The sequence below is a fragment of the Alexandromys fortis genome, unplaced genomic scaffold, assembly GCF_014885135.2.
Source record: "Alexandromys fortis isolate MF-2015 unplaced genomic scaffold, M_Fortis_MF-2015_v1.1 scaffold_1, whole genome shotgun sequence".
In the NCBI taxonomy this organism is placed as follows: Eukaryota; Metazoa; Chordata; class Mammalia; order Rodentia; family Cricetidae; genus Alexandromys; species Alexandromys fortis.
Window position 1 is genome coordinate 20,615,312 of NW_026067927.1, and position 24,766 is coordinate 20,640,077.

The following is a 24,766-nucleotide window of genomic DNA, read 5'->3' on the forward strand; positions in this document are numbered from 1 at the left end:
AGATGATGTTAAGCACTTTGGACTCTTTGGGGGACCTGCCACCCAGCTCCCAAATGAATCACACATGGAGGATTATTCTTAGTTATAACTATCTGACTTTAGCTTGACTTGTTTCTTGCCCACATTTCTTAACTTATATTATCCTATCTACTCATTTGCCTCTGAGGTTTTTTTTTTTCCATTATCTTACTTTTGTAAATCTTACTCTTACTCTGTGGATTGCTGTGTAACTAGATGACTGGCCCCGATGTCCTACTCCTTCTTGGGCTACTACTCCAAAGTCCCTTTCTCCCAGATTTCTCCTTTTATATCTCCTCTCTGCCTGCCAGCCCCACCTATCCTTTCTCCTGCATTGCTTTTGAATGTTCAGTTCATTATTAGACAATCAGGTGTTCAAGACAGGCAAAGTATCACAGCTTCACAGAGTTAAAGAAAGGCAACATAAACAAATGTTACACATCTTAAAATAATATTTCCAACAGGACAATGCTACAGAACTTATCATTCAGAGCCTATGATACAGTCCTCAAGGGTAGTGTACCATTCGAAGACTCTTGCCAGAAACCTGTTCCATGATACCTTAAATAAATCTTGGTATTGCACCCTTGACATACCAAACAAGTTAATACGTTGTTAGCTTCCTGTAAACATAAATGAGTCCTGCTTTGTTTTTCTTTTCGAGACAGTGTTTCTCTGTGTAGCCCTGGCTGTCCTGGAACTCACTTCATAGATCATGCTGGTCTTGACTCCAGAGGTCGATCTGCCTCTGCTGGTATTAAAGGTATGTGCTACCATGCCTGACTTAATGCATGCTTCTTAACTGGGACCCAAATATTAATTTAGGAACACCTTTTCTCCCCCTCACCTTTTTTAATATTTTGAGACAAGGTCTTTCTATATATCCCAGGCTGGATTTGAACTTACAGCTGTCCTCCTGCCTCTGCTTCCTGAATGATAGAATTACAGGCTAGCCACACTACACATTAATCTGGAAACAGTTTTGATCGTCATATCCGGGAGCGGGCATGCTAGTGGAGGCATCTCCCAGTGCATAGGACAACCCCACAATGACTTGCCTCAACTGTCAGTAGTGCTGAGGTTGAGAAGCCCTGGTGCCCATGTCAGAAGAACCTCGGAGACCACTCTCAGTGTATCAGGACAGCAGAATCTCCCGGAAGTTTGGAATTCTACCATGGTGTCTTAGTTAGCTGTGAAGGGACACCATGGTCATGGCAACTCTTATAAAGAAAACATTTAACTGGGGTGTCTCATTTGAGAGTTTCAGAGGTTCAGTCCATTATCATCATGACGGGGAGCATGGCAGCATGCAGGCAGACACAGTGCTGGAGGAGCTGAAAGTCCTACATCTTGCAGGCAACAGGAAGTCAACTAATTGTGATACTGAGGGAAATTTAAGGACAAGACCCCAAAGCCCGCCCCCACAGTGACACACTTCCTCTAACAAGGCCATACCCACTCCAACAAAGCCACACCTCCTAATAGTGCCCCTTCCTATGAGATTATGGGGGCGAATTACATTCAAACTCCCACACCTGAGAGCCAATAACTTGGAGATGTATTATGTATCAACTTCTTCACACCGGTGTGAAGAAAATACCAGACAGAAACAACTTAGTGGATGAAATACTGATTTGCTTAGAGTTGAGAGGACTTAGCAGATGAAGGTGTGGAAAGGCATGATGGGGCAGATCAGTTTTCACCACAGCAGGCATGCTAGCTTGCTTTTGGTTGCTGTAATAAACACCATGACCAAAAGCAATGTTGGGAGGACAGATGGATTTGCCTTACACTTCCAGGTCCTGGTCCATTGAAAAGAGTCGGGGCAAGAGCTGAAGCAGAAACCATGGAAGAACACTGCTTACTGGCTCCCTTGTAGCTACATTTTAAAGAAATACAGTTCAGGGCTACCTGACCAAGGAATTGTGGCCCTTACATTGGGCGGAACCCTCCTACATCAATAAATAATTAGGACAGCTCCCCAGAGATCCAGCCACCAGCCAATCATATCTGGGCTCTTTCCTCTTCCCAGGTGACTTTTGGTTGTGTAAAATTGCCAACAAAAACTAACTAGAAGATCCAGGTAGGAAGGAGGATTGGAGCCAGCCCCAGGATAATACTCCTGTTACATCTTCCCCACCAGGCAACCTAGCTCCAGCTATTCACCACCTCCCAAAGTTTTCAGAAACTTCCAAAATGGTACTACCATCTGGGAATCAAGCGCTCAAATCATGAGCCTGTGGGGGGACATTTCAGAATCGAACTACAGCAGAAGGACACTCTTCATTATCAATATCGATGGCTTGATGCCATATCACCAAAAGCAAGTGACAGAAGAGGCCCTGGCTAGAGCAATCCTGGTGAACCTAAGCCCTCACACCTTGAGAAGAGGCCACAGGTCACCAGGGGTACCCAGACTCTTCATTTGGACCTTACTCATTCTCTCTACACAATCAGGGGACTTTGTGATCTCACTTCCTGGTCATATCAGAGGAGTCAGTGGGCTAAGGGGGGAGATGAAAGGGTAAGCAGAGGTGCATGCAGTAGATTAGCAACAGCAGATAAAAACGCACCGACGTTTAAAGAGTCACGCTCTCATAGGAATCTAGCGGGAGGGCAGTGCTGTCACAGCTAAATGGTTGGGATGAGGAGATGGCTCAGTGGTTAGAGCCCTTGCCATGTGCGCATGAGGACCAAGCTGGGAATTCAGGGTGGGTTGGCACCTTTCTGCAGTTCCAGTGTTGAGGAAGCTGAGACAGGCATCCCTGGAGCAAGGCTAGGAGACAACTGAGACCCTACCTCAATGAATAAGCAGTTGAAGAATTTACCCTTCTTATCAACCCCAGGGCTCCTCAAACGTGCACACGTGTGTCCACATACACACGCACACTACATACACATACACATGTGGAGGAAAAAAGAACCCTAGATGTTGTTTTCATCCAGTTAGCTTTTCACTGCATTATGTGTCTGCCCCTAAGGAGTACGGAGAGGGAGGAGCTATCTATCCCACAGCAATGATTATGTTCGGAGCCGAAGACAAAAGCAACACTGTCCGGAACTTACCCATAGAATATGCAGTCTTCTGAGAGGGGTAGGCATTCCCTCAGTCCTGGGCCAGAAGTCTTCTCTGTAACACAGGGCTGGGAAGCAAGTTATCAGTCCGGTATGTTTTGGGAACTTCCTTCAGCACTGCCAAGCTGAAGGGTAGGCTTCAGGAGCTAGGACAAACAGACGGGATTCTTGTCAAGTGCTGTAAGAGTCTACTTTGGGAGGTTGGAATTAGGTAGTGCCTATGAACAAGAGAACTCCATTATGGCTGGATGACTCTTCTCTCTAATGGAAAATCTGGAGGAACGCAAATTTTTACTTTCTGTATGTTTGGAGACATTGTCTCACTTATAGCCTAGGTTGGCCTCAACTCTTGATAATTCTTCTGTTTTAGCCTCCCAAATTCTGGGACTGCAGGCATGAGCCACTGCACCTGTCTAGACCTTGTATTTCTAAGTTCTCCACAGTATAAATGGTTTTTAAAATGTAGGATTTACATGTACAACGAAGCTTGTGAATGGAAAAACTGTGTAGTATCAAGCCGGGACATTTACTCTTACGGGTGTGCCCAACCTGGCAGCAAACGGCCCAGGATAATAATAAATACGGCCCGACACAAAAACCGTAAGCTTAAAACATTTTGAGATTTTCTTTTCCTTTTTGTAATTCGATTGAGCTGTTCTCCAGTGTTAACTTTGTATATGACAAGGTCACAGTAACGCGTTGCAATCTCAAAAAATTGAGCACTCACGACTGCAAGGGAAGAGACTGGGACCTAGGATAACTATCAGAAAGCTTTCTTTTTTTGCTGTATTTTATAGCGCTGTTGAGCCTGGACTACATTTCCCAGGATACCCCATTGCCGAGACTCATTCAGGATTGGGTAAAACAATGAGGAAGTGATTTCGGGTCGCCCAGCAACGGGCGGAGTCCTGCACCGTGACTGAGTGAGCACGCCCCTTCCAGCAGGTGAAGACGCTTATTCCAGTTTCTGAGCCGTTCCTGTCTTTCCTTCCAGCCACAAGGCCGTTCGGTCTCTCCTGCGCTTCCATTGCCTCTCTCTTCAGGCTCCGTCCCCTTTCCCGCCAGTCGACGCGAAAACAGGAAACTGGATTACAGATGCGGATCGGCTGGGCTTGCAGAGCGCAGGCGCGAGCGGTCCGGGGGCGGGGGGCGGGGCGCTCTGTGAAGCGCGGCGGCGCGGTTGAAGGCAGAGTCAGTTGCTGAGGGGAGACCCGGCGGTTACTCCTGTCACCCCCCATGGCAGCTCTCCGCTACGCGGGCCTGGACGACACGGACAGCGAGGATGAGCTGCCTCCCGGCTGGGAGGAGAGAACCACCAAGGACGGCTGGGTGTACTACGCCAAGTAAGCGGCCTGGAGCGGCGCCCCCGGGACCCGTGTCCTGTGAGGCCTGGACCCTGCGCGGTGCAGCCCGGCGGGCACGCGCATCCAGATCGCCAGCCACCTGTCCTCGGGGCCCCGCTGCTGCGGGCTCAGGGCCAAGACCGGGCCACCGGGCCGCCTGCAGCAACGCCCCCTGCTGCTCACGAGGTGCCACTGCCCGGTGCGGTGCTGGCCCCGAGGTCTTAGAGGAAATAGAGCAAACGTCCATGCCCAGCTCCCGCCAAGGCGACCCTTGAAGGCCCCCGCAGTCTGCAGTTTTAAACAGAGGTCCTGGGTGGCTCACAGTGGTTTCCCAGGGAAGTTTTGGGAAAGTTTCCGCAGCAGAGCCTTTCTCCATAACTAAGCGTGACCTTGGGCCATTGAAAGCCCTGACTGAGTGTTTTCCTCATCAGTAAATTGAGTTGACACAAGAACGAATCTAGTGCTGTACATAAGGCACACAGTGGAGAGGCTGGTGGCTTGCAGATCTCCCGCCCAGCCGGCATTACTGGACTGTATCTGTGGGAAAGTTGCTTAGGCCTGATGTTGGAATTACTTGTGTGGTCAGTCCCTCCTCCTATTCCCCCTTTTTTTCTGAGACAGGATCTCTATGAAAACCGGGCTGCCCTGGAACTAGCTTAATAAACCAGGCTAGGCTCGAATTTTCACAGATCCACCTGCCTTTACAGGGCCACATTGTGAACGTAGGACTGGGTGACCCCGACCCTCCACCCCCAGTATCTGGGTTGTGTCTTATATACAGACATGGAGTTTTCTATAGAGAACCTACTGCACCTGACTCTATCGTTGGGGGAATCTGCTCATTTTTAACAAGTAATGTATATTTAATGTGCAAAATGAAGGGTTTTTGATACAGCTAGGGCTCTCAGTAGGGTTTGTTTTCTCTGCCAGGTAAAGAATTAAAAGGCAGGAAAAACCCCAGTGCTACAGGTTGCGGTGGAGAAATCTCCAGTAACGCTAAACAGCGGCAGGCAGAATCAACAGTTGAAGGACGTTTATAGGGCATGGGGACACATTCACAACGGCAGACACACATAGACAAAAAGACCCTGTGCAAAGCAGAGGGACAGCGCTGGAAGCCCCCCCCCCCAATCTAGGCTCTTTTTGAGAGTCCGTTCTCTCTCTCCTCTCTTTCTTTTTTATTTTTAAGTCTTTGAAGAGCTTTCCTTCCCTAATATAAGAGTTGATCAGTTTACAGAAAGATAAGGTGGTTGGTTGACCCACAACTCTTGGGTAACATGCCCTGATTTGGCCTTGAACTTGTTGAGTATCCCCAAGGGCCTGCTGGCAACAGCAAAAAAAGCCATCAAGGCCTTTGTTTTTTTGTCAGGCTTTTGTCTCAGGTCAGGAGGGTAAGGAAGAGCTGGCCTTTGGGAGTTCACCTTTGTTACTTAGCTATGGCTCCTCTCCCTAGCTCTCTGCCTACCAAGGGTCCATCTCCCTCCTAGTCCCCAAGTCCCTGTTGTCTTTTTTCGTATGTATACTGTGGACTTTCATAGTGGTCGATATCCCATTACTCTTTTCTTATCCCACCCCCGATTTGCTTCCTCTTCTATTTTTTTCAAAGATTTATTTATTTATTTATTTATTTATTAATTATATATACAACATTCTGTCTGCATATATGCCCACACGCCAGAAGAGGGCATCAGATCTCATTACAGATGGTTGTGAGCCACCATATGGTTGCTGGAAATTGAACTCAGGTCCTCTGGAAGAGCAGGGAGTGCTCTCAACCTCTGAGCCATCTCTCCAGCCCTTGTTTCCTCTTCTAAAATACTTCCCTCATTGCTCCCTCCCTCCCTCCCTCCCTCCCTCCCTCCCTCCCTCCCTCCCTCTTTCTCTTTTTTCCCAAGACAAGGTTTCTCACCTGCTTCTGCCTCCCCAGTGCTGGGATTAAAGGTGTGTGCCACTGCCCCCCCCCCCACCCCGCTTTTTTATGAGTTTGTAAAATATCTTTTTAAACAGGGTCTCATGTAGTCCAGGCTGGCTTTAACTTGAGCTCCTGAGTCTCCTGTCTTCACTTCCTGAGGACTGGCCGGGGTCAACAAGTATGCATGAACATACCTGGCTTTCTGTTTTTAACATCTAGGAGAATCAATCTTTTTAAGGCTTTTCACACGAGTCTCTTATCACTTGGCTTTCAGAAAGCAAGATATTATAATAACACCTATAATTTGTATTTTTAGTTTTTAATATTTAACTAAAAACTTAAACTCAGAGCTCCTCTAGCCTCTGGGATTAGTGGCATGTGCTATAGTTTTGTTTGTCCAGCAGTGTTTCTTGTAGCCCACGCTTGCCTAGAATTCTTTTAAGTAGCCAGGGATGATATTAAAAATTCCTGATCCGGTTGCCTCCTGCCTCCACCTTCCAGGCACGGAATCACATGTTTGCATCACCCTACTTGGTTTCAGAAAAAGTTTAAAGATAACGTTCCTAGCTTATTATCAAATTAGGTCTTAGTTTGTGCCTTGGAATCTCTCCACTGATAGGCTGTAAACTTCCCATGAGATTTTCAACTACTTAAGGGTATGAGTCACTCCTGTCCCTGTTGGCCAGGACAGAAACAGAAAACAGGGAGGCTCAGGGAATTTATTTCTTCAAGTGTATAGAGCCATGAAGAGCCAGGCCTCCTGTGGACACTGGTGATGCCCAGCTGAGTGAGGTGCAGCTGCCATCTAAAGGAGCTCCCCAAGACCTGATAGATGACTTGTATTAGTAGCTCCAGTACATTGAGTCTGTCCAGCAGGGGGTGTGTGTGAGTGGGCAAGGGAGCATGTCTCAGAGAGGTGTCCTTGGCCTGTGTTCAGAGCACAGGTGAAAGGTGGGTCTGTGTGGCAGGAAGTCAGGCAGGTGGAGGGCACAGCGGGAGGAAGGGTCCCAGGCAGGGCAGGCCTCTGTCTGTGGTACAGGGCTGTAAAGCCAGAGACTGTCGTGGAAGGAATCAATTTGCAGAAGCCCTTCTGTGCTTTACTGAGGACCTGGGACTCTGTTGTCAGACTCTGGAGCCAGGGAGTGACACTGAGTTTGTGTCTTTAGAAGGGACGAGTGACTCTGGAGAAGTAAGTGGATTGTATGAGCAGGAGGTTAAGGGTCATGCAAGTGATCCTGCATTTGCCGCTCCTACCTGGACCTCTGTGTGCAGTCTCTGCCCTAGAGGCCTGTCTATGCTGTGCCAGCTACCTGTACTTCCACTGTGTTTGGTTCCTGGCATCTAAATAGGCATCTTGTCAGCTGGTGATGAAGGGATACAGTTAGATACTCTCCTTTTGAGTGTGGATTGAAGGAAGTGAATGCTTCCAGTGCTTCCTTCAGTGTCCCCTTGGTTCCCTGATGGTCGGGTTCTTGTCACTGGCGACAGTGTTTCTAGCTTTTGATCCATACTCTATACGAGAATGATCTATTACAGCTATACTTTCAGTTTTAAATGGGCTTATTAAATGTGAATCGAACAAATGTAAAGGATCAAATGCCACGTAGCAGATAGAAGCCGTGAATAGCAAAGCACTGTCCAGTGGAGTACTCACAAGGCCCCTCAGAAACAGAGTGGAGGAGCCCAGCTGAGTGAGAAGTAAAGTCACAGCTTTAAGTCAGATGTGTTCAACAGCAGCAGACATCTGGGAGCCCTGTGAGGGGCCATCCTGGCTTTCCCCATCTCCTGGTACAGCTCTCTCCATGGACAAGCTTCCCCTTACCCAGAGACATTTTTATATTGTGGGGTAAATCGTAGCTGAGGGGGGCACTTAGGAATCTTCTAGCTGTGCTCAAGGACATGGTATTTTTTTTTTTTTTAAATACCCTTAGCTGTCTTCTGTTTCTTTTCTTCTTGTCATCAGCCTCTTGGGAGCTTTTGGAGGACACCTGAAATAAACATGCTCCTTGATACAAGAGTCCGCTTTCAGTGGGCTTGGACAACACATGACAGTTTACCAGTAGAATGTATTACAAGTTTACCACTTTATTATAATGATTCTCCGTGGGACCATTTGAGCAGTGTCCTCATAGCAGCCCCATTCTGCAAGTGACAGGAAGTGACGGCTGAGAGGTAGGGTGAGTGGACTAGTGGCGCCTAGGGACTGTCCTGTCAGATCTAGTGTCCACAGACCCACCGTCATCTTGTTATAGCCTGTGACCTGTGCTGCCATCGTACTGCGTTCTTAATGTTCTTTTGGGTGTGCTCAGGACCCAGTGAGTTATGAGACACTGAAGTTACACCTGGGGTCAGAACACACATTTAAAACTGTGTGTGTGTCTAACAGTGTGTGCATGTCATGGCATTCTGGTGGAGGTCAGAGGACAATATTCAGGAGCTTGTTCTCTATGTCCACTGCTGGATCCAGGTAGCACATTTGTGTCAGGACTGCATAGCAAGCTCTTTTACCTCTCGAGCCAGTTTTCCAGCCCAGAATGTACATTTTTAAAGTCACTTCTGTAATTTAGTACTTAGCAAGTAGAGACAGTAGAATTATTAAGTGTTTAATGTCCTCCCTGGCTAGACAATGAGTTCAGGCCAGCCCAGGCTGCATAAAACCTTATCTCCAAAAAACAGCAGCAACAACAAAACTAAGCAAAACAGCAACAATGACAACAAAAAACAAAGCAAAAAGAACAAGGAAAATAAACATTTAAGAAAGATTGGCATTAACAATACTATATTTAAGCTACATTTTTATATTTAAATGTGAGCACTATAAACCAGACACTGAAGTTTATCAGTTTATCCTCAAATAAAGGGAAAAGAAACACAAAGTGTTTTCCTAGACCTTTGTGACTCATAAAGCTTTGCAAAGCTGACTCATCGCTGGGACCCAGTCCCTCCTTGCCCTCCCACTGCTCTCTCCACCTGGCCTGCAAAATTCTTTCAGGCCTGGGGCCTCAGACCTGATGTAGCCAGGAAAATTTCTGCTCTGAGTACTTATTTCTGCACCTGTTCTTACTACTCCTGCTCTATCTGGGAGAGACACAGTTTAATACAGTGATTATTCTTTAGCCATGTTAATGTTTTCTGTTGTGGTCTGTGTTTCAGCCACACTGAGGAAAAGACCCAGTGGGAACATCCGAAAACCGGCAAAAGGAAACGAGTTGCAGGAGGTCTGTATGTCAGAAGCCCAGAATCCCAAGTCTGCAACATTGATGAGCTAGGGAAGGTGTCACAGTGGTGAGGTAGCAGTTGACCCTGGCATCCTGGGAAGGCTGCCTGCTGGGTGACCATCAAGGAATAAGACTCAGTGTGAGAGTCTAGTGGGATTTGGCAGGAGAGGAGATAAGATCTTGAGATTGACAGGAGGGTATCTTATGGCCTTAAACAAAAGATTACTGAAATAGTTGAGGCCTTTGCCTTGCTGGGTTTCTCTGTAGTTGCACCATGTGGGTAATTGCTGTTGGTGTAGGCTGTGGAGGCAAATGTCGGATTTTTAGGAAACCATGACTTCTATGTGCTTCCGAACAAGTACACAATCCATGGAATAGAAGAAGTACTGAATAAAAACAAAAGGCGTTGAAGCTGCTTGGCCTCAGTGGGCTTGGGGTCTAGTTGAAGACAGATGGGCTGGTACATGGAAATGATGGGATGGCTCTAAACCATGGCACAAGTCAGCACCCCACTGGTCAGTGTCTGCTGTACTTGCAGACATGGTTGCGGTCTTTGGGAACTCACGCTCACAGGAGCAGCTGCTGAGGCTCGCAGGAAGAGGTGGAGCCAAGTGAATGCTGAAGGGTGATCAAGAGTGTAACAGGATTTTAGCTAAATCAGAGGCAGAAATGTGCATTTCAGATGGGAGACTGGGCCTTCTGCAGCCACCGCGCTTGACCTTGTTACCCGAGGAAGCTGGTCCAGAAAGTTTAGGGTACAGGAGATAAGAAGGATGACCCTTCTTCCTGACCTTGGGGCATGGCTTGGCTTCATTCCACTATACTTACAGCTGTCAATCAATCTTTCTTGTGTTTCAGATTTGCCATATGGATGGGAGCAAGAGACTGACGAGAACGGACAACTGTTTTTTGTTGAGTAAGTGTCTATGTAGAAACATGGCCAGGTTGGCTTTGAAGAGGAATTTTCAATTACAGTTCCCTACGTTGGCGGATCCTTGAAGTCATATATACCTATGTTGTCAGCAGGAGTAGCCATTTTCGCTGGCTTGGTGATTTTTGTTTGTTTGTTTCTTCCAGTCTGCAGTTTTCCACCCTTACCTTTACACTAGGCCTTAGCAGTCCTGTATCTGCAACCCTTGGAGCTGGGGTTACAGATGTACAAACTTGGGATGCCTGGCTTGTTGATGGGTGCTGAGTTCCAAACTTCAGTCCTCATAATTGGGCACTAAGTGCCGTTAACTGCTGTGCCATTTCTGGAACTCCCATTTTTCATATTTTTGTAACTACAGTGGCAGTGTTAGACCTCACCTGTTACTATCCCTGTAGGAATAGTTACATTAGCAGGTTTACCTGAAGTAAATAGTTTGTCAGCAGACCTAATGAACTCCCTTCTGGCATGTCTCCTGCACTGGGGGCAGGTAGTCTAGGGCTTGCTTTGGAGCGTCTGAGCAGTCATTGGTAGCTCCAGCAGGGCAGCCTCCCTGATGGGTAGGTGGATGTAGGGCTATTCTCTGCTGCCTATTAGATTATAAAGGGTTTCTTCTCCCTTGATCTATAAAATTCATTTCCCTTATCAAAATAGGGATATCATTTCTTTATTTTTATGTTCCAAATATCCTTTTCCATGTTTTTCTTGGAGAACATGACTGTAGAACTCTGGGACTCTCTGCAGCCAGATTCCTCCTGAGCACACATATGGCCCATGAAGCTGTTCTCTGGGGTACCTTCCTCTTTATTGCCCAGAGCAGTGGTTCCAAGGTGGGATTCTCCAGTCAGCATCCTTGGCAGCTCTTGAGAACTTATTCGATACACACACATACACACACTCAGTTCCCCTACTCCCTAAATTTCAACTTGGGATGGGGTGGTGGTGGCTGGCAGCCTATGCCCTCCAGGGAATTCTGAAGCATGCTGGTTTGACTGGCCTGCTATAGAGAGGGATCAACAAACTTTTCTGTAGTGGATCAGAGATCATGTTTTAGGGTATGACACTACATGGTTTCTGTCTTAATAAAAAAATGATGCCCATTACTGTGTCCCAGTAAAACTACAGAAGCAAGCTATGGACACATCAGCTAACTGCTGATCTATTTAAGAACGAGCATGGGTTTGCAAGCAAGCTGGAACAAGGTTTTCCTGGCTGGTTATTCTCTAGCCTGCTGCAGGCGTATGCTGGGATATGCTCAACAACCAGCTCTTCAGGGAAAAGAAGTGTCGATTTGTTTCCATGTGCACATGTTGGCAGCACTGCCAGATCCGGTCTACCCAGGTGGAGTCACTGAGGGGCGGAGATGACCGCACAGCCAGCACTGCCTAATGTCAGTTGTTGAAATAGGAAGCGGCGGCGGGGCTGCGTCCCCAACACCCCGGCCGCTTGGCTAGCTCATGCCCGAAATAACAACACACAAACTGTATTCATTTAAAGAACTGCTTGGCCCATGAACCCTAGCCCTTACAGGCTAATTCTCGCACCTGGACTAGCCCATTTCTAATGATGTGTGTACGCTCCCCAAGGTGCGCTTACCGGGAAGATTCTAGCCTCCATCCATCGTTGCGTCTACCTGGGAGGGCTGAGCATGGCGTCTCTGCTCCCGAGCTGTCGGCTCTCTCCCCGGAAGCAGAGCAGAGTCTGACCTCACTTCCTCTTCCGCCCAGAATTCTATTCTGTTTACTCCTCCCATCTATGTTCCAAGCTGAGGCCAAGCAGTTGGTTTATTATAACTTAACCAATGAAATCAACAGATTGATATATGACACTCCCACATCACTTCCCCTTTTTCTGTTTAAACAAAAAAAAAAAGGCTTTAACTTAACATCCAAAGCTCTAGAAATGACAGAGACATCTCGCTGCCTGGACAGTCACCCAAAGTTCCTCTGTACCGTTGGGGCATCCATCTTCGGCCTACAGGCCCATAGTTTCCAGCAGACATTTCCACAAAGCAGGAAATTTCAAAGGCAGTCACTATCTGCTTGTCCTGAAGAATGTCTTGCAGACTCTTTCATGAATCAGGAACCCCGAAAGATCATCTCACCTTTAGGCAAGTTCAGCAGTCCTCTCTCTGCGGGTTCTCTGTGTCCAGTTTATGCAATAGTCCAGGCAAGAGCAGTTTCTTGCCCAAATGGCTATCAAACTCCATAAGGATCCTCTTCGATGCCCATCTTCCTCTTGAAGTAGATTGGTGCTGCCAGGAGCAGAGTGTCTCATTGTCATGAAAAGTCCTAAGTTATTAAAACATTTAAAATGCCATATTCTATAATCTTTGAAAAATATGAAGAATGCCTATCTAAAATATATCTATGCACATCTAGAAAATCTTAACTAACATGACTACAAACTTAACTATTATTAATGATTATTCATTAACAACCTATATACATTACAAAATTAACCTTAAATTTAAATCACTAAAGCAAAATCCATATCAATGTAAATTATTCATACCTATATCATCTCCCCCTTTAAATGTAAAAGAACATTTATAAACAATATTTGGGAATATGGGCGCAGTTTTTTCTCTCCAAACTGCTTCCTGCTGAATGGGGGCGTCGTTAATTAGGTCTTTCATGGTATAACCTGTGTGCTAGTTTCATCTCAGTTGGCAGTTGAGCGAAGCAATTTTCTGAAGGTATTCACAGCAACCGTTCAGGAGGGCGTGGTCCATCATACCATATCGGAATAGAAGAAATGAACAGGGTCTCATCCTCTGTGAAAACAAAATAAGAAACTCCTTTCGAAAGCATCATGTCCTTAGATCCAAATTTCAAAGTCAAGGCATCAAAATCTCTACGATGGATTAGTTCAGCAGCATTTATAAACAAATATCTTTTAGCAGCTGTTGCTCCTTCCTCAGCATTCAAACAATTCAAAGAGAGCATAATAGTATACAGTATCAAGATTCTCTGTGTATTTTCCATCTTTGTACGCTTTATTTTAACCTCTATTTCGTTTATTTTTACTTTTATTTTATATTCTCTGTATCTCTTTGACCTGGAATAACTCTGTAGACCAGGCTCTCCTTGAACTCTCAGAGATCCGCCTGTCTCTGCCTCCCAGGCATTGGGATTAAAGGTGTTTGCTACCACACCTTGAACTCACAGAGATCTGTTTGTCTCTGCCTTCTAGGCACTGGGATTAAAGGCGTGTGCTACCACACCTTGAAGTCACAGAGGTCAATCTCCCTCTGCCTCCCAAGTGTTGGGATTAAAGGCGTGTACTACCACACACAACTTCTCTTTTTCTTACTTTTTTTTTAAAACTTTTAACTTTTAGCTTGCATATATTTTTAACACACTGTAAATCATTTAAACATTTTCTTTATCTTTGAATCTCTTTACTGTATATCTCTCTTTTTCTGACCACACGAGCCTTTAAATTACTGAGCAATATGAGTAGGATTAAAGCCGTGGCTTTGCCAGCTAGATCCAGTCCATTCCTTAGCTTTCCAGCCTCATGGCTGAGGTACCGGTTGTAGCCATGTTTACTGCCACAACTCTATGGCATTTCAAGGTCCCTGCCAGCAAGCGAGCTTCAGCAGCCTGTGCTTGCAAACCACACGAACCGCCTGCGTAAAAGAGTCAGAGTTTGCCGTGGCAGGACAGCCCAGAAAGCCGGCATTTTTAAACGGCACAGCTTTTTTCCTGCTACAGCTGAAAATCGAAAAGCATGCGTTCAGCTTTTCGTCAACACCATTTAAGTGTTTTGTGGCAGGACCTCTTAATGAGCTGCAGGGTTTTGCAGCTGAAGCTGAGTCAGGAAGCCTCTCTTAGATGAGAGTGCTTGCTTGCCTCTAGCAAGCAGAGTAGACCCAAGAAATTTCTGCTACCAAGAAAACATGCTTCACTCCATTCTTTCCCAAGCTTTCTCAGGCTTTTTGTGGATTCAGTTAGCCACACGTCTGGGCGCCATCTGTTGAAATAGGAGCGGCGGGGCTGCGTCCCCAACACCCCGGCCGCTTGGCTAGCTCATGCCCGAAATAACAACACACAAACTGTATTCATTTAAAGAACTGCTTGGCCCATGAACTCTAGCCCTTACAGGCTAATTCTCGCACCTGGACTAGCCCATTTCTAATGATGTGTGTAAGCACCCCAAGGTGCGCTTACCGGGAAGATTCTAGCCTACGTCCATCGTGGGTTGCAGCTGCCTGGGAGAGCTGAGCATGGCGTCTCTGCTCCAGCAGAGCTGTCGGGTCTCTCCGGGAGCAGAGCAGAGTCTGACCTCACTTCCTCTTCCGCCCAGAATTCTATTCTGTTTACTCCTCCCATCTATGTTCCAAGCTGAGGCCAAGCAGTTGGTTTATTATAACTTAACCAATGAAATCAACAGATTGATATATGACACTCCCACATCAGTCAGTGTTGTCAGACAGGGCCGCACTGAGTTGCTCAGGCTGGCCTTGAAATTACAGTCCTCTTTTTGCTGGGATTGTAGGCCTGTGCCATGAAGCCCAGACATACACATTTTAAATCACAGCACTCCATGTACATTGGAAGGGTTCTTAATAGTTTTTAAATATGTTTAGGACATTGCAATGACTTTATCTCAGATTTCAAGAATACACATAATTCTCGTGTTACATTTTATATATTTAGAGAGTGTGTGTATGTGCACGCATGCATGCACATCATGGCCATCAGGACTTGCAGGAGTCGATTGTTTCCTTTATCTCATAGGTTTTGGCAATTGAACTCAGTCATCAGGCTAGGGAACAGGCACCTTTATCTGCTGAGCCATCTTGATGGCCCAAGAACACATTTAAAATGTAAAAATGGTATTAAAAGGAGTAATTTAATAATCTGTATGTGCCAGTATATTTTAATGTTGTTTCTGTTAGTTCTAGATCAATTCCAAATCAAAAGTAGAGCACTTATAGGTGGCATTGCTGTGGTCTTAAAATGCAAAACAGTAAAACGTTTTATAGTTATTAAAACTTCCATCATTTCCACTTTCTCCTTGTATAGCAGGGGTTTTGGGCCCCTGAAAAGCCCAGCAAAAGTACCTCGACATGTATTGATGGGAGTGCCTGGCAGATCTTACAGACAAATTTATATTAACAAGAATTCAGTAGAAGCTTAGAGCCATCTCAGGAAGCTGCTGTGAGAGAAAAGGGGCCAAGTGTGCTGTAGTACTTTCAAGTAGTTCTGAGAAGCTTCCATGGCTGTGTTCCCAGGCAGGAATACAGTCTCTGAAGGTTAGAAGATCAAATGGGTTCTGGATCTCTCCATGTTTGACAGTAATCCTTCTGGTGCAAGAATCATGGTGTTTGCCTGAGGTATTAGAGTATCTTGTATTTGGAGATGCTGGTCCTTGCTGTATAGAGTTCAATGCCCTCCCTGTTCTTTGCAGCCACATAAATAAAAGAACTACCTACTTGGACCCAAGGTTGGCATTTACTGTGGATGATAATCCAACAAAGCCAACCACCAGACAGAGATACGACGGCAGCACCACCGCCATGGAGATCCTGCAGGGCCGAGACTTCACGGGAAAGGTGGTCCTGGTTACCGGCGCAAATTCAGGAATAGGTAGGCCCATACCTTACTGTCATCCTACTTTACTCCTTTGGGGTTTTTTTTGTTGTTGTTGTTTTTGGTTTTCAGTGAACTCCATTTAAATGTAAAACTGTAGTAAAACTTTGGTAGTGAAGCTCCAGTCTCAAGATGGTCACACAGCCGTCTGAGCTGTTGTTTCATTAGAATCACAGCCTCTTTCAACCTCCATGCTCCAGTGGGAGGCTGTGTGGGACCTGACCTTGAAGTTGCTCAAAGCTGAGAAGTCAGCAAAGGCTGTGACTATTTTGGTATTCAGGGGCTGGAGACAACAGGCTCTGGCTAAGAGTCTTTGACCCGGTCTGTGCGGTGCATGGATGTATTCCAATTACCTGGGTTATTCAAACCAAAATTGATTGGTAATGGGATACTGGACAACAGCAGATTGTGACTTTGGATCCAAGGGTACTGCAGGTTTCCACTGGTCATTGAGCCTATCATTTTCTTTTGGTAACCGTATCTTATTTCTTCATAAAACTGGAGAATTTGTCCTTGTCTTCACCTCTGTAGCAACCCTCCTAATTGCCACTGTTTAACCACAGCGGCCATAGTGAGGTCAGTGGCTTCCCGGGCTGGTGTAGCAGTAGCAATGAGGCAGGCATTTGTGCCATCCTGAGGGATGGGTTTTATTTTGTTTTGGTCCATTGACATCTGACATTAGCATCTGAATGGCTCTAGATAGGATATGCAACTTCAGTTTGAAGAATAGAGCTGCATCCAGCTGTCCTCTGGCTTGTCCTCTGTCAGGTTTCTCTCTGTCCATCTCTGTATCATCTATCACAGTGGCCCATCATGACCTCTCTCATGAGCTTTTCTCTGTTCTCCTTTCCGGTTTTGGAGTCCCCAGTGTCCTTTTCCAGCAAGCATAGGAGGTGAAGTACCACAGTGGATCAGTCAGTGTGCTATGTGGCAGGTTCTCAGAGCATGAGATCGCCATCCCAGATATGGTCAGTATCTTGACCATACTCCCACTAAGGTAAAGGGACAAAGGAATTTTTTCTAAAGATATAGGAAGCGGGTTCCTTAAAAAATCACCTCCCAAACCCCATCTCAGCTCTGAATACATTCCATCCAGCCCTTTCAGTCTCTGCCTTGGTAAATCCTGGAGAAGTGCCATGCTGTCAGTGGAGCTGCAGTGCTGGGAATGATGACTGGCTCCTCAGGGTCCGAGAAGCAATGCATTGCTACAGTTCTGAGTGCGGACCTGGGACGCTGCAGAAAAAGTTTTAAAGAGAGTTGGAGGGGTTAAGAAAAACCCCTTTGTTTTTCTAACCCTCGGCTCACTAAGAGTTCAACGAAAGACCTCACCCCTCGGTCCTTTAGTTGAACAGGTTTTCTTTCTTATTTATATAAAACTTACATATTTTTTATTATGTGTATCAGTATTCTGACTGCACGTATGTATGCATGCCACATTGGGAGTCCTGAAGAGGTTATCGGATATCATGGATCTTGAGTTATAGATGTTTGTGAGCTTCCATGATGGCGCGGGGACTTAGTCTGGGTTCTCTCCCCGAGCAGCGCTTAGCCAGGGAGCCGTCCTTCCAGCCCCAAGGATAGGCTGTCTTTGATCAGTGAGGTGTGTGACTGGCTCCGGTCGGGCTGCTTGCTCTGATGTTAGCTAGCAGACCTTTGGATACTACTGTTGTCATCGCAGAGAGTGGCAGCGCCATCTGTTTGTCATCTTGGATTCAGAGCTGGCCGAGGACAGGATGAGAATGTTTGAGTGATTTCTAATACAGAGAGATAAGGAGATTCTGAAGTGTGAAGTGTGAAGAAACATGGCCCCAAAGCTTCTGGGAGCAGGGTGGATGTTCTACCTCTCCACTGCTCCCACTTCCCTCCAGCACATCCTTCCTGTGCCCATTCTCTAATTTGTGTGCACTGCAGGAGATGTGCACGGTCTCACTGGTGTGACTGGTCACAGTGTTAGGGGAAGCAGGTTGTGGGAGGTTTTAGGAAAGCCAGCAGTGTTCCCAGCCCCTGCTTTCCCTCAGGGATTGACTTTAACACTGCCTGTCTCTCCTTCTCCCTCTCTACTCCACCAAGCACAAGTCTCTGCTAGTGCTGAAGATTTTGACTCTTAATTTTTGGAATAATATACTACAAATTCCAAGTAATCGAATCTGTACAAATCCCTGTCCCTCTTCAGCAGGTGTAACGAGCTTGAAGAAGCTGGAAGTTGATAGGCACGTGTCTTTTCATCACAACACAGTTGACTGTTGTGTCCTTTGAGAAAGTCTTGAAAACTGTTCTTGCCCAGGTAGTCTGTGGCTTCTCCATCACAGGTGTCTTTCTCCCCCGCAGTGCAACTGCCGATGTATAAACTGGCATAACTGCTTCATTTTTGCCTGTTGAATGTAGAGTGGAGTGGGCATCTGCTCCCAAGATCACTGGTGTCACCTCTGTGAAAGCTTTGCCAGGGTCATCAGCATCCCTTTCTTTGCAATGCTTGTCTGTGTGTCAGCATTTGAGTCTTTGGCCTGTGAAGCTGAGTGGATTGATTCTGAGCACTCTCCCCACCCCGTGTGTGTGACAGACCCCCTGTTTGCTTGTGAGTGCTGGTTGAGGGAGGCCTGCGTTTTCCCAGGCCTTGCTGCCTTTGGTGTGAGCTCTGAGCAGACTGTTCAATCACTGCCTTTCTCGCGCTGGTCATAAGCAATGCAGAGCTAACTCTGAGTGGTGATAGTTGATATTACTAACACAGTTGAAGGAATTCTCAGTTTTATGCAGGGTGAAAAGGCCAGGATAGTTCTGCAGAGGCTATGCAGAAGTACAATGGGAGCATGGAAAAACTGATTCTTGGAGGCAGTGTCTTACCATGTGCCCTTGCTTGAGCTCACTATATAGGCCAGCCTACTCTCCAGCTCCTGATCCAGCTGCCTTGCCTGCCAGGATCACAGATGTGCCCCACCACACCCAGTTCCCGGGCCTTCTCTTTACAGTTGTTAGCCAGCTTTACCTCTGTTGACTGGACTCAGCTGTCTAGATTGACTGTAGATTAACTGCAGCCCCTGGGTGTAACCTGACCGACTTGATTTTGTAGGTGTTTCATATTGGAACACAGCCATGCACATTTAGGGTATCCCCAGAAGTTGAGTAACTACAGCAGGGATTATATGGCTCCCAAACTAAAGTATTTATGTGGGGCCCACACTCACAGCATTAGTTCTTCCCACACTGGGTGGTCTAGCTGAAAACAAAGCTGGGTTGCCTTGGCATTCTTGTCAGCCACAGTGTAGCTGGAGCTAGGATAATGGGTACCCAGGCTACAGGAGGAGCATGGCCAGCACATCATGGGTAGCTGGAAGGGTTGTCTCCCCAATATCCACCCACTCTACCCGTGTTCTTAGTGAGCTGGAGGTTAGACTGCTGTCTCCTCAGAAACTAACACTCTCTCCTTGGCCTTTGTTTAACCAGCTTTCTGAACCTGAAGACTTTTAGACTGAAAGCTGTAGCTTGTGGACCTCAGTGGAGATCAGCATTTCAGGCTCCAGGGGGAGCCATCCCTTCATCCAGAGATGCTGCTAGCAGACCAAGAGCCCGGAGCCTGCTAACCAGTAGACAAGGGAGGAGCTCACTGCCGTGTGTGCAGCACAGCTGGGCAGGAGGGGCAGGAGGTTGTGGCTCTCTGGAGTTAGCCACTGGCTGGCTAGCTCTGATTCTGTAAAAAATGAAGGAAACGGCTTCAACATGGAGATGACTGCATTTAAGTCCTGGGGAGTCTCAAGAAAGGGTATGTTTTAGGCTAGGGAGTCTCCCGCTTTCCTGGTGCCCCATGGATTTTCCTAAGCTAAACCTGTCTGCGAGCAGATTTGGTTATGTTTGCACAGTGCTGTGTGGATGCTGCTTGCCTTGAACCCGTGGTCTGACTTGGAATCAGATGGCACCGACTGGCTCTGAGAGAGCAGCCGAACATCGTTTGTCAGAGCAGCATTTGAGCTCCATACGATTGACACTTCAAATAGGTGGACGTATTGCCATGCTGTTGATGGAGGGACAGTCAGGCTTTTGTCAGATGTTGTTAGAACCCTGTTAGCAGGCGTGAGCACACCAGACCATCCCAATCCAGCATTCAGAGTACCAGCGATAGAACTCTCTTCTAGTCCTAAATCAGTAGGGTTTCTGAGCTTAATCAGAATGAAAAGTTTCTTTCACCTTCTGGACCTTTATAATGTCAGCCTGCATCATATGTGGTTTCCTCTGAAATAGCCTGGCCTGGCTTTGAGTTTTGAGCCAGAGGAGCCATTAACAAAAACAAAACTAGCTTTTCCCTAGGAAAAAAAGCATAAGCCAGCGATGCTGATGTGTGTGTGTAGTATGTGTTTATATATATATATATAATGTGTATGTATGTATATATATGTATACATATAAGAAATGCATGTGTGTATATAATATGTAGTGTATATGTGTGTATATATAAATATAAAATGTGTGTGTAGTGTATGCATATAATGTGTTTGTATATATAGTGTGTGTATGCATGTTGGTGTATATATGCATGTATATTAGTTATGTATGTGTATAATATGTATGTATGTATTTTAAGACTGATGCTTTAACTTTCTACTATTATATATGTCATTATAATCACCACCCCAGGGCTTACTGTAGAGACACACACACACCCCAGATTCATGCTCTTGGAGATAAAAGAGGTGCTCACTCAAGCTGTCAATCACCCCTCAATTTGTTGTCTTTAGAGCAATGTAAAAGTGCCAGGCTTTCTTGTCGAGAGCCTCGCAGTGCTCTTACAGCGCAGCGTGCTTATGTCCTGGTTTAGAGGATCTTGTCCCTAAATCATGTGCTGGTGCTCTGACATGAAGTTTAGCACCACCCTTTTATCCTGGAAATCACCACTCTGGTGGATTCCCGCCTAGAGAGAGTGCTGCCATGCTCCGCTGTTTTCCTTTACGACCATGCAGCAGCATCGTTATTTTATCGGGAACTACAGGGCGTCGGAGTCTAGCTGGGCTGCCAGAACCTGCCCTCTAGTCCCTTTCCTGAGTGAAGCCTGCACCCTTGTGTCTGGGGCCCTGAAATTCCCCCACTGCTCTCCTTTTCAGTTGATGAGATATGAGCTCATGGGGCCGCGAGTAACATCTTCCTTTTGGGAACTCGGTGCTCATAAGCAGAAGGAAGCCCCTAAATCATCAAAGTGACCCCGGGGGAATTAATTAAATATATCTCTGACAACTGTACTCTTAAGCTAAAGTGATTTGAAATTATTCCCTCCCGAGAAACTGTTGGAAGTTGTTTTCCTTGAGACAGAGCCTCATTGCATAGCCTAGACTGGTTTCCAGTTCAGGGAAATTCTCCTGGCTCAGCCTTCTCCACGTCTGACTGGAAATTTGAGATTTTTGACAATATTGGAAAGGGTCTTTGATTGGCATTACACAAAAATTAAAAATGAATACTTCATGAGTCGAACAGCCACTTCACATCTGAATATTCTTGGATATCATAGTGCTTGGGACGCTCACTGCCCAAACAAGAGGCCCATTAAAATTGCTGCAGGGATCACCACCGTGTGGTTTGCTCACCCTGTGTAAAAACCTTGGAGGGTGCCTAGAATGAGTTAGTTTATGACCATGTATATGTGTCGCATGTACCCCTCTGGTCATTGTCAGAAGGAATTTGCTCTCTGAGGCCCCAGTTAATTTCATATTTTCAAGTAGGTTTGGGTTTTCACTTTTTTAATGTCAGCTTAATAAATGCAATTCATGTTAGCTATGCTTCAGTGACAAAGTGGCTCAAACTCCTAATTCAAAGAAAATGTTTACGAATCTGATTTCTACATTATTAAGGTGGTATATCACATGCAAACTTGGAAATGGTCTTCCATAAAATCCAATTAAAGTGATTCTCTTCTTTCCTGCCTTCTTATAATGGAGCGGCGGCACAGTATGCATTGTAACACAAGTGTTGCTGTTTTCTGTAATTAACCTGAAAGCAGCCATGTTCCGCTAGTTTATCCTACTTACCACTAGAGGGCACTGTTGCCCTTCGACATAATTGAACTAACCCGGCCTTCCGTAGTAGTTTTCTTCCCTGGCTGACTGGCCTTGCTTTCGCTTTTGTTAAATAGTGCCTTTTCCCTCCCTAACATATCTTTTAGGACATGTCGGTCTCCGTGATAGAGCCCCGGCTGAAGACGGGGGCCAGTGTCACATTTCTCTTTCTTGGCTTTGTGTTTTTGTTTTGTTTGTATAAAATGCCAGAGATGAAGAGGTCCATTTCACAAAAAGGTCCATTGTATTCAGGGAGCAGCTTGTTCCGCCAAATTACACAAGGACAGTGTTCCTTGGCATTATCGGTTTTGAGTGTGCTGGCCTATCAATTATCTGATTTCTTTTTCTAAGTGGGGATTGTAATATTTAAATATTAATGCTCGTGTTTAAGATTCATTTAGAATGCCTCAGTGACCTTATTTATTTACTTTTTCTTGCCCACCAGCCTTATCTGCTGTGATATAATGTATTTTAATTAGATTGTTTATGAACAATGCTTTCTAGTACTAGAAGAAAATGTATCCCTTTGCATTTAGATTCTGTTTCTTAAACAAGAGGTCCTGTAAGCCAGACTGTGAAGCAGGCAGCCAGTGCTCTGCACAGTGTTGGGGGGGATTTTGATACTACCATTAAAGTTTAAGCAGCTCGTTCGTTGCTACTCTCAGCTGTCAACAGAAATGTGGCCCAGAAGAAAGGAACTTAGCCTTGGCTTTATACACGGCTTGTTTTCAGATTGTAAATGGAGATAGGATGAATATATTCTGTAATATACTGTCGTGCATTGTGTGACTTCTCAGCGACCCTCCCCTCTCGCCGACCTGAAAACACTGTGGGTATCCTCCTGTCCCAGAGCAGACTGGTTTGCCCGGGCGGAGATGTTTGGTTCACTCGTGCACAGATGTGCTCACCATTTAAGAAATAAATTGTTAAAACTAGATGACTGTTGGGAATTATTACAGATTTGATAATAAAGGCACCGCTTTTATTATTGCAGGTGTGAACCCTGGCTGTCACTGGGTGGTGTGAGGCAGCCCTGTCCTGGGCCCTTCCCGTCACTCTCACTGTCCCTGTATGGGTTCTCAACCTTTTCTAAAACTGCGTTTGGGCCACAAGGGTCTCTTACAAGGATCTCTTGGTGTAAGGTACCTATAGGTTCATCAAGAAGAACAGTCCAGTGGTTGGAGGTTCCCCTGCCCAAATAATTTCCCTTGATTTAATTGGCCCCCATAGTGATTTGCCAGACTGAGCTCTGGGATACAGGGCTAGTGCTGAGCTGGGTGGCATGGACTGCACTGTGGTTTCAAGTCTCTTGGTGTTCATTTATCAGACTGTTTTACTCTTTTTTTATTTCTGGATCCTTTTATAAACTGTATTTAGATAGCTGTCCTTGGAGTCAGGTTAAAGTTTCCTTCCAGAGTCTAAGGAGATCTAGACGTGTGTGTCCATAGGAGATTGTGTGTGTGTGTGTGTGTGTAGGGGGTCCATAGGAGATTGTGTGTGTGTGGGGGGGTGGAGACTGAAACTGGGGCAGGACATCACCTTCATTGTGTGAGGCAGATTAGCAAGGTGAGTGGATCTAGGCTTTCTGTTTGAACAGATCTCATAGAAACAAAATTAGGTAGAGTTTTTGTGTGGTTGTAAAAAAATAACCCCACGATTCTCATTCTTACCTTTAAACTGTACTTAAAGATTTCAGACCCATGTCTCTACATCACTATAATATTACTCCGATAGGCCCTTTAGATGTGAGGATTCTCTGCTTATCTTTTAGAATTCTCATCTAGTGCTTGTAGCTGCATCAGAATGGTGCCAGAGAAAGCAAAGAGAGACGTAAGGTCCTTGGACGGGTACATAATGCCTCTGATTCCTCCCTGGGGCCCTGGGCATGGTACCTGCCACCTTGCTTGCCTGAGAAGTAACTGCACATACCCCACCAAGCTCATCCACTCTGAGCCAGGTCTGGGATCAGCCATCTGAGGGCCGAGGGTGGATCTGCAGGGTGGACTATGGCAGGATGCGGCTTCTAAACCCCGGATTGCTCACAGGTGAGGGCATGAATGCTTGCTTAGGATTCTTCCTAGTGGGCTGGTGTGAGCCAGGTGTGGGCATTGAGCTCTGGGCTATAGGAGCTAGCACTCATCAAGCCATGTGTTAGACCAAATCAGCTTTCTGCGTCTTCTCTTTTAAATGCTTTAAAAATTATTTCTATTGTTACATCTGTATGTATCCCATGTGGGAAATTTCGAAAATGGAGACAAACAAAACAAAACAAAACAAAACAAAACAAAAAGTGTCCTAAACCCCTTACCAGCTGGAAGCATACAGTTAGTATTCAGCATCTGCGATTCTAGGCATCAGCTCCTCTCCTTTGTGATGTTTTCCTCTGAGCTGTGGTTTGTATCTTTCCTTGCCATTAAATATTCCACCTCTTAAATGGTTGCATACTATTCCATTATATGGTTCCAGCTATTTCCCCAGTGTGGCACATTTGGGTAGATTCCAGCTTTTTAATAGCCACGGGATGGAGACAGACGTTTTGTAATTAAGTGTTTGTACCCATCTGTGACACTCTGCAGCCTTGTTTTGTGGAAGGAGACTTGCTGAATCGACAGATTTCCTCACCAACTTAAGATCTTG

The 24,766-nt window shown here is 45.9% G+C and overlaps 1 protein-coding gene across 2 annotated transcripts in view; it reads left to right on the plus strand.

Annotated features, from left to right (window-relative positions):
* The first annotated feature begins 4,068 nt into the window (after positions 1–4,068).
* Positions 4,069–24,766, plus strand: part of Wwox (WW domain containing oxidoreductase) — an 863,064-nt gene continuing 842,366 nt past the window's right edge. Inside the window, exons 1-4 of one of the 2 annotated variants that reach the window (XM_050143852.1) lie at positions 4,069–4,436; positions 9,502–9,566; positions 10,425–10,482; positions 15,913–16,091. In XM_050143852.1, the coding sequence (XP_049999809.1) occupies positions 4,330–4,436; positions 9,502–9,566; positions 10,425–10,482; positions 15,913–16,091 (409 nt within the window). In that variant the 5' untranslated portion in view covers positions 4,069–4,329. The remainder of the gene's footprint in view (positions 4,437–9,501; positions 9,567–10,424; positions 10,483–15,912; positions 16,092–24,766) is intronic. The other variant, XM_050143851.1, reaches the window with a different exon arrangement.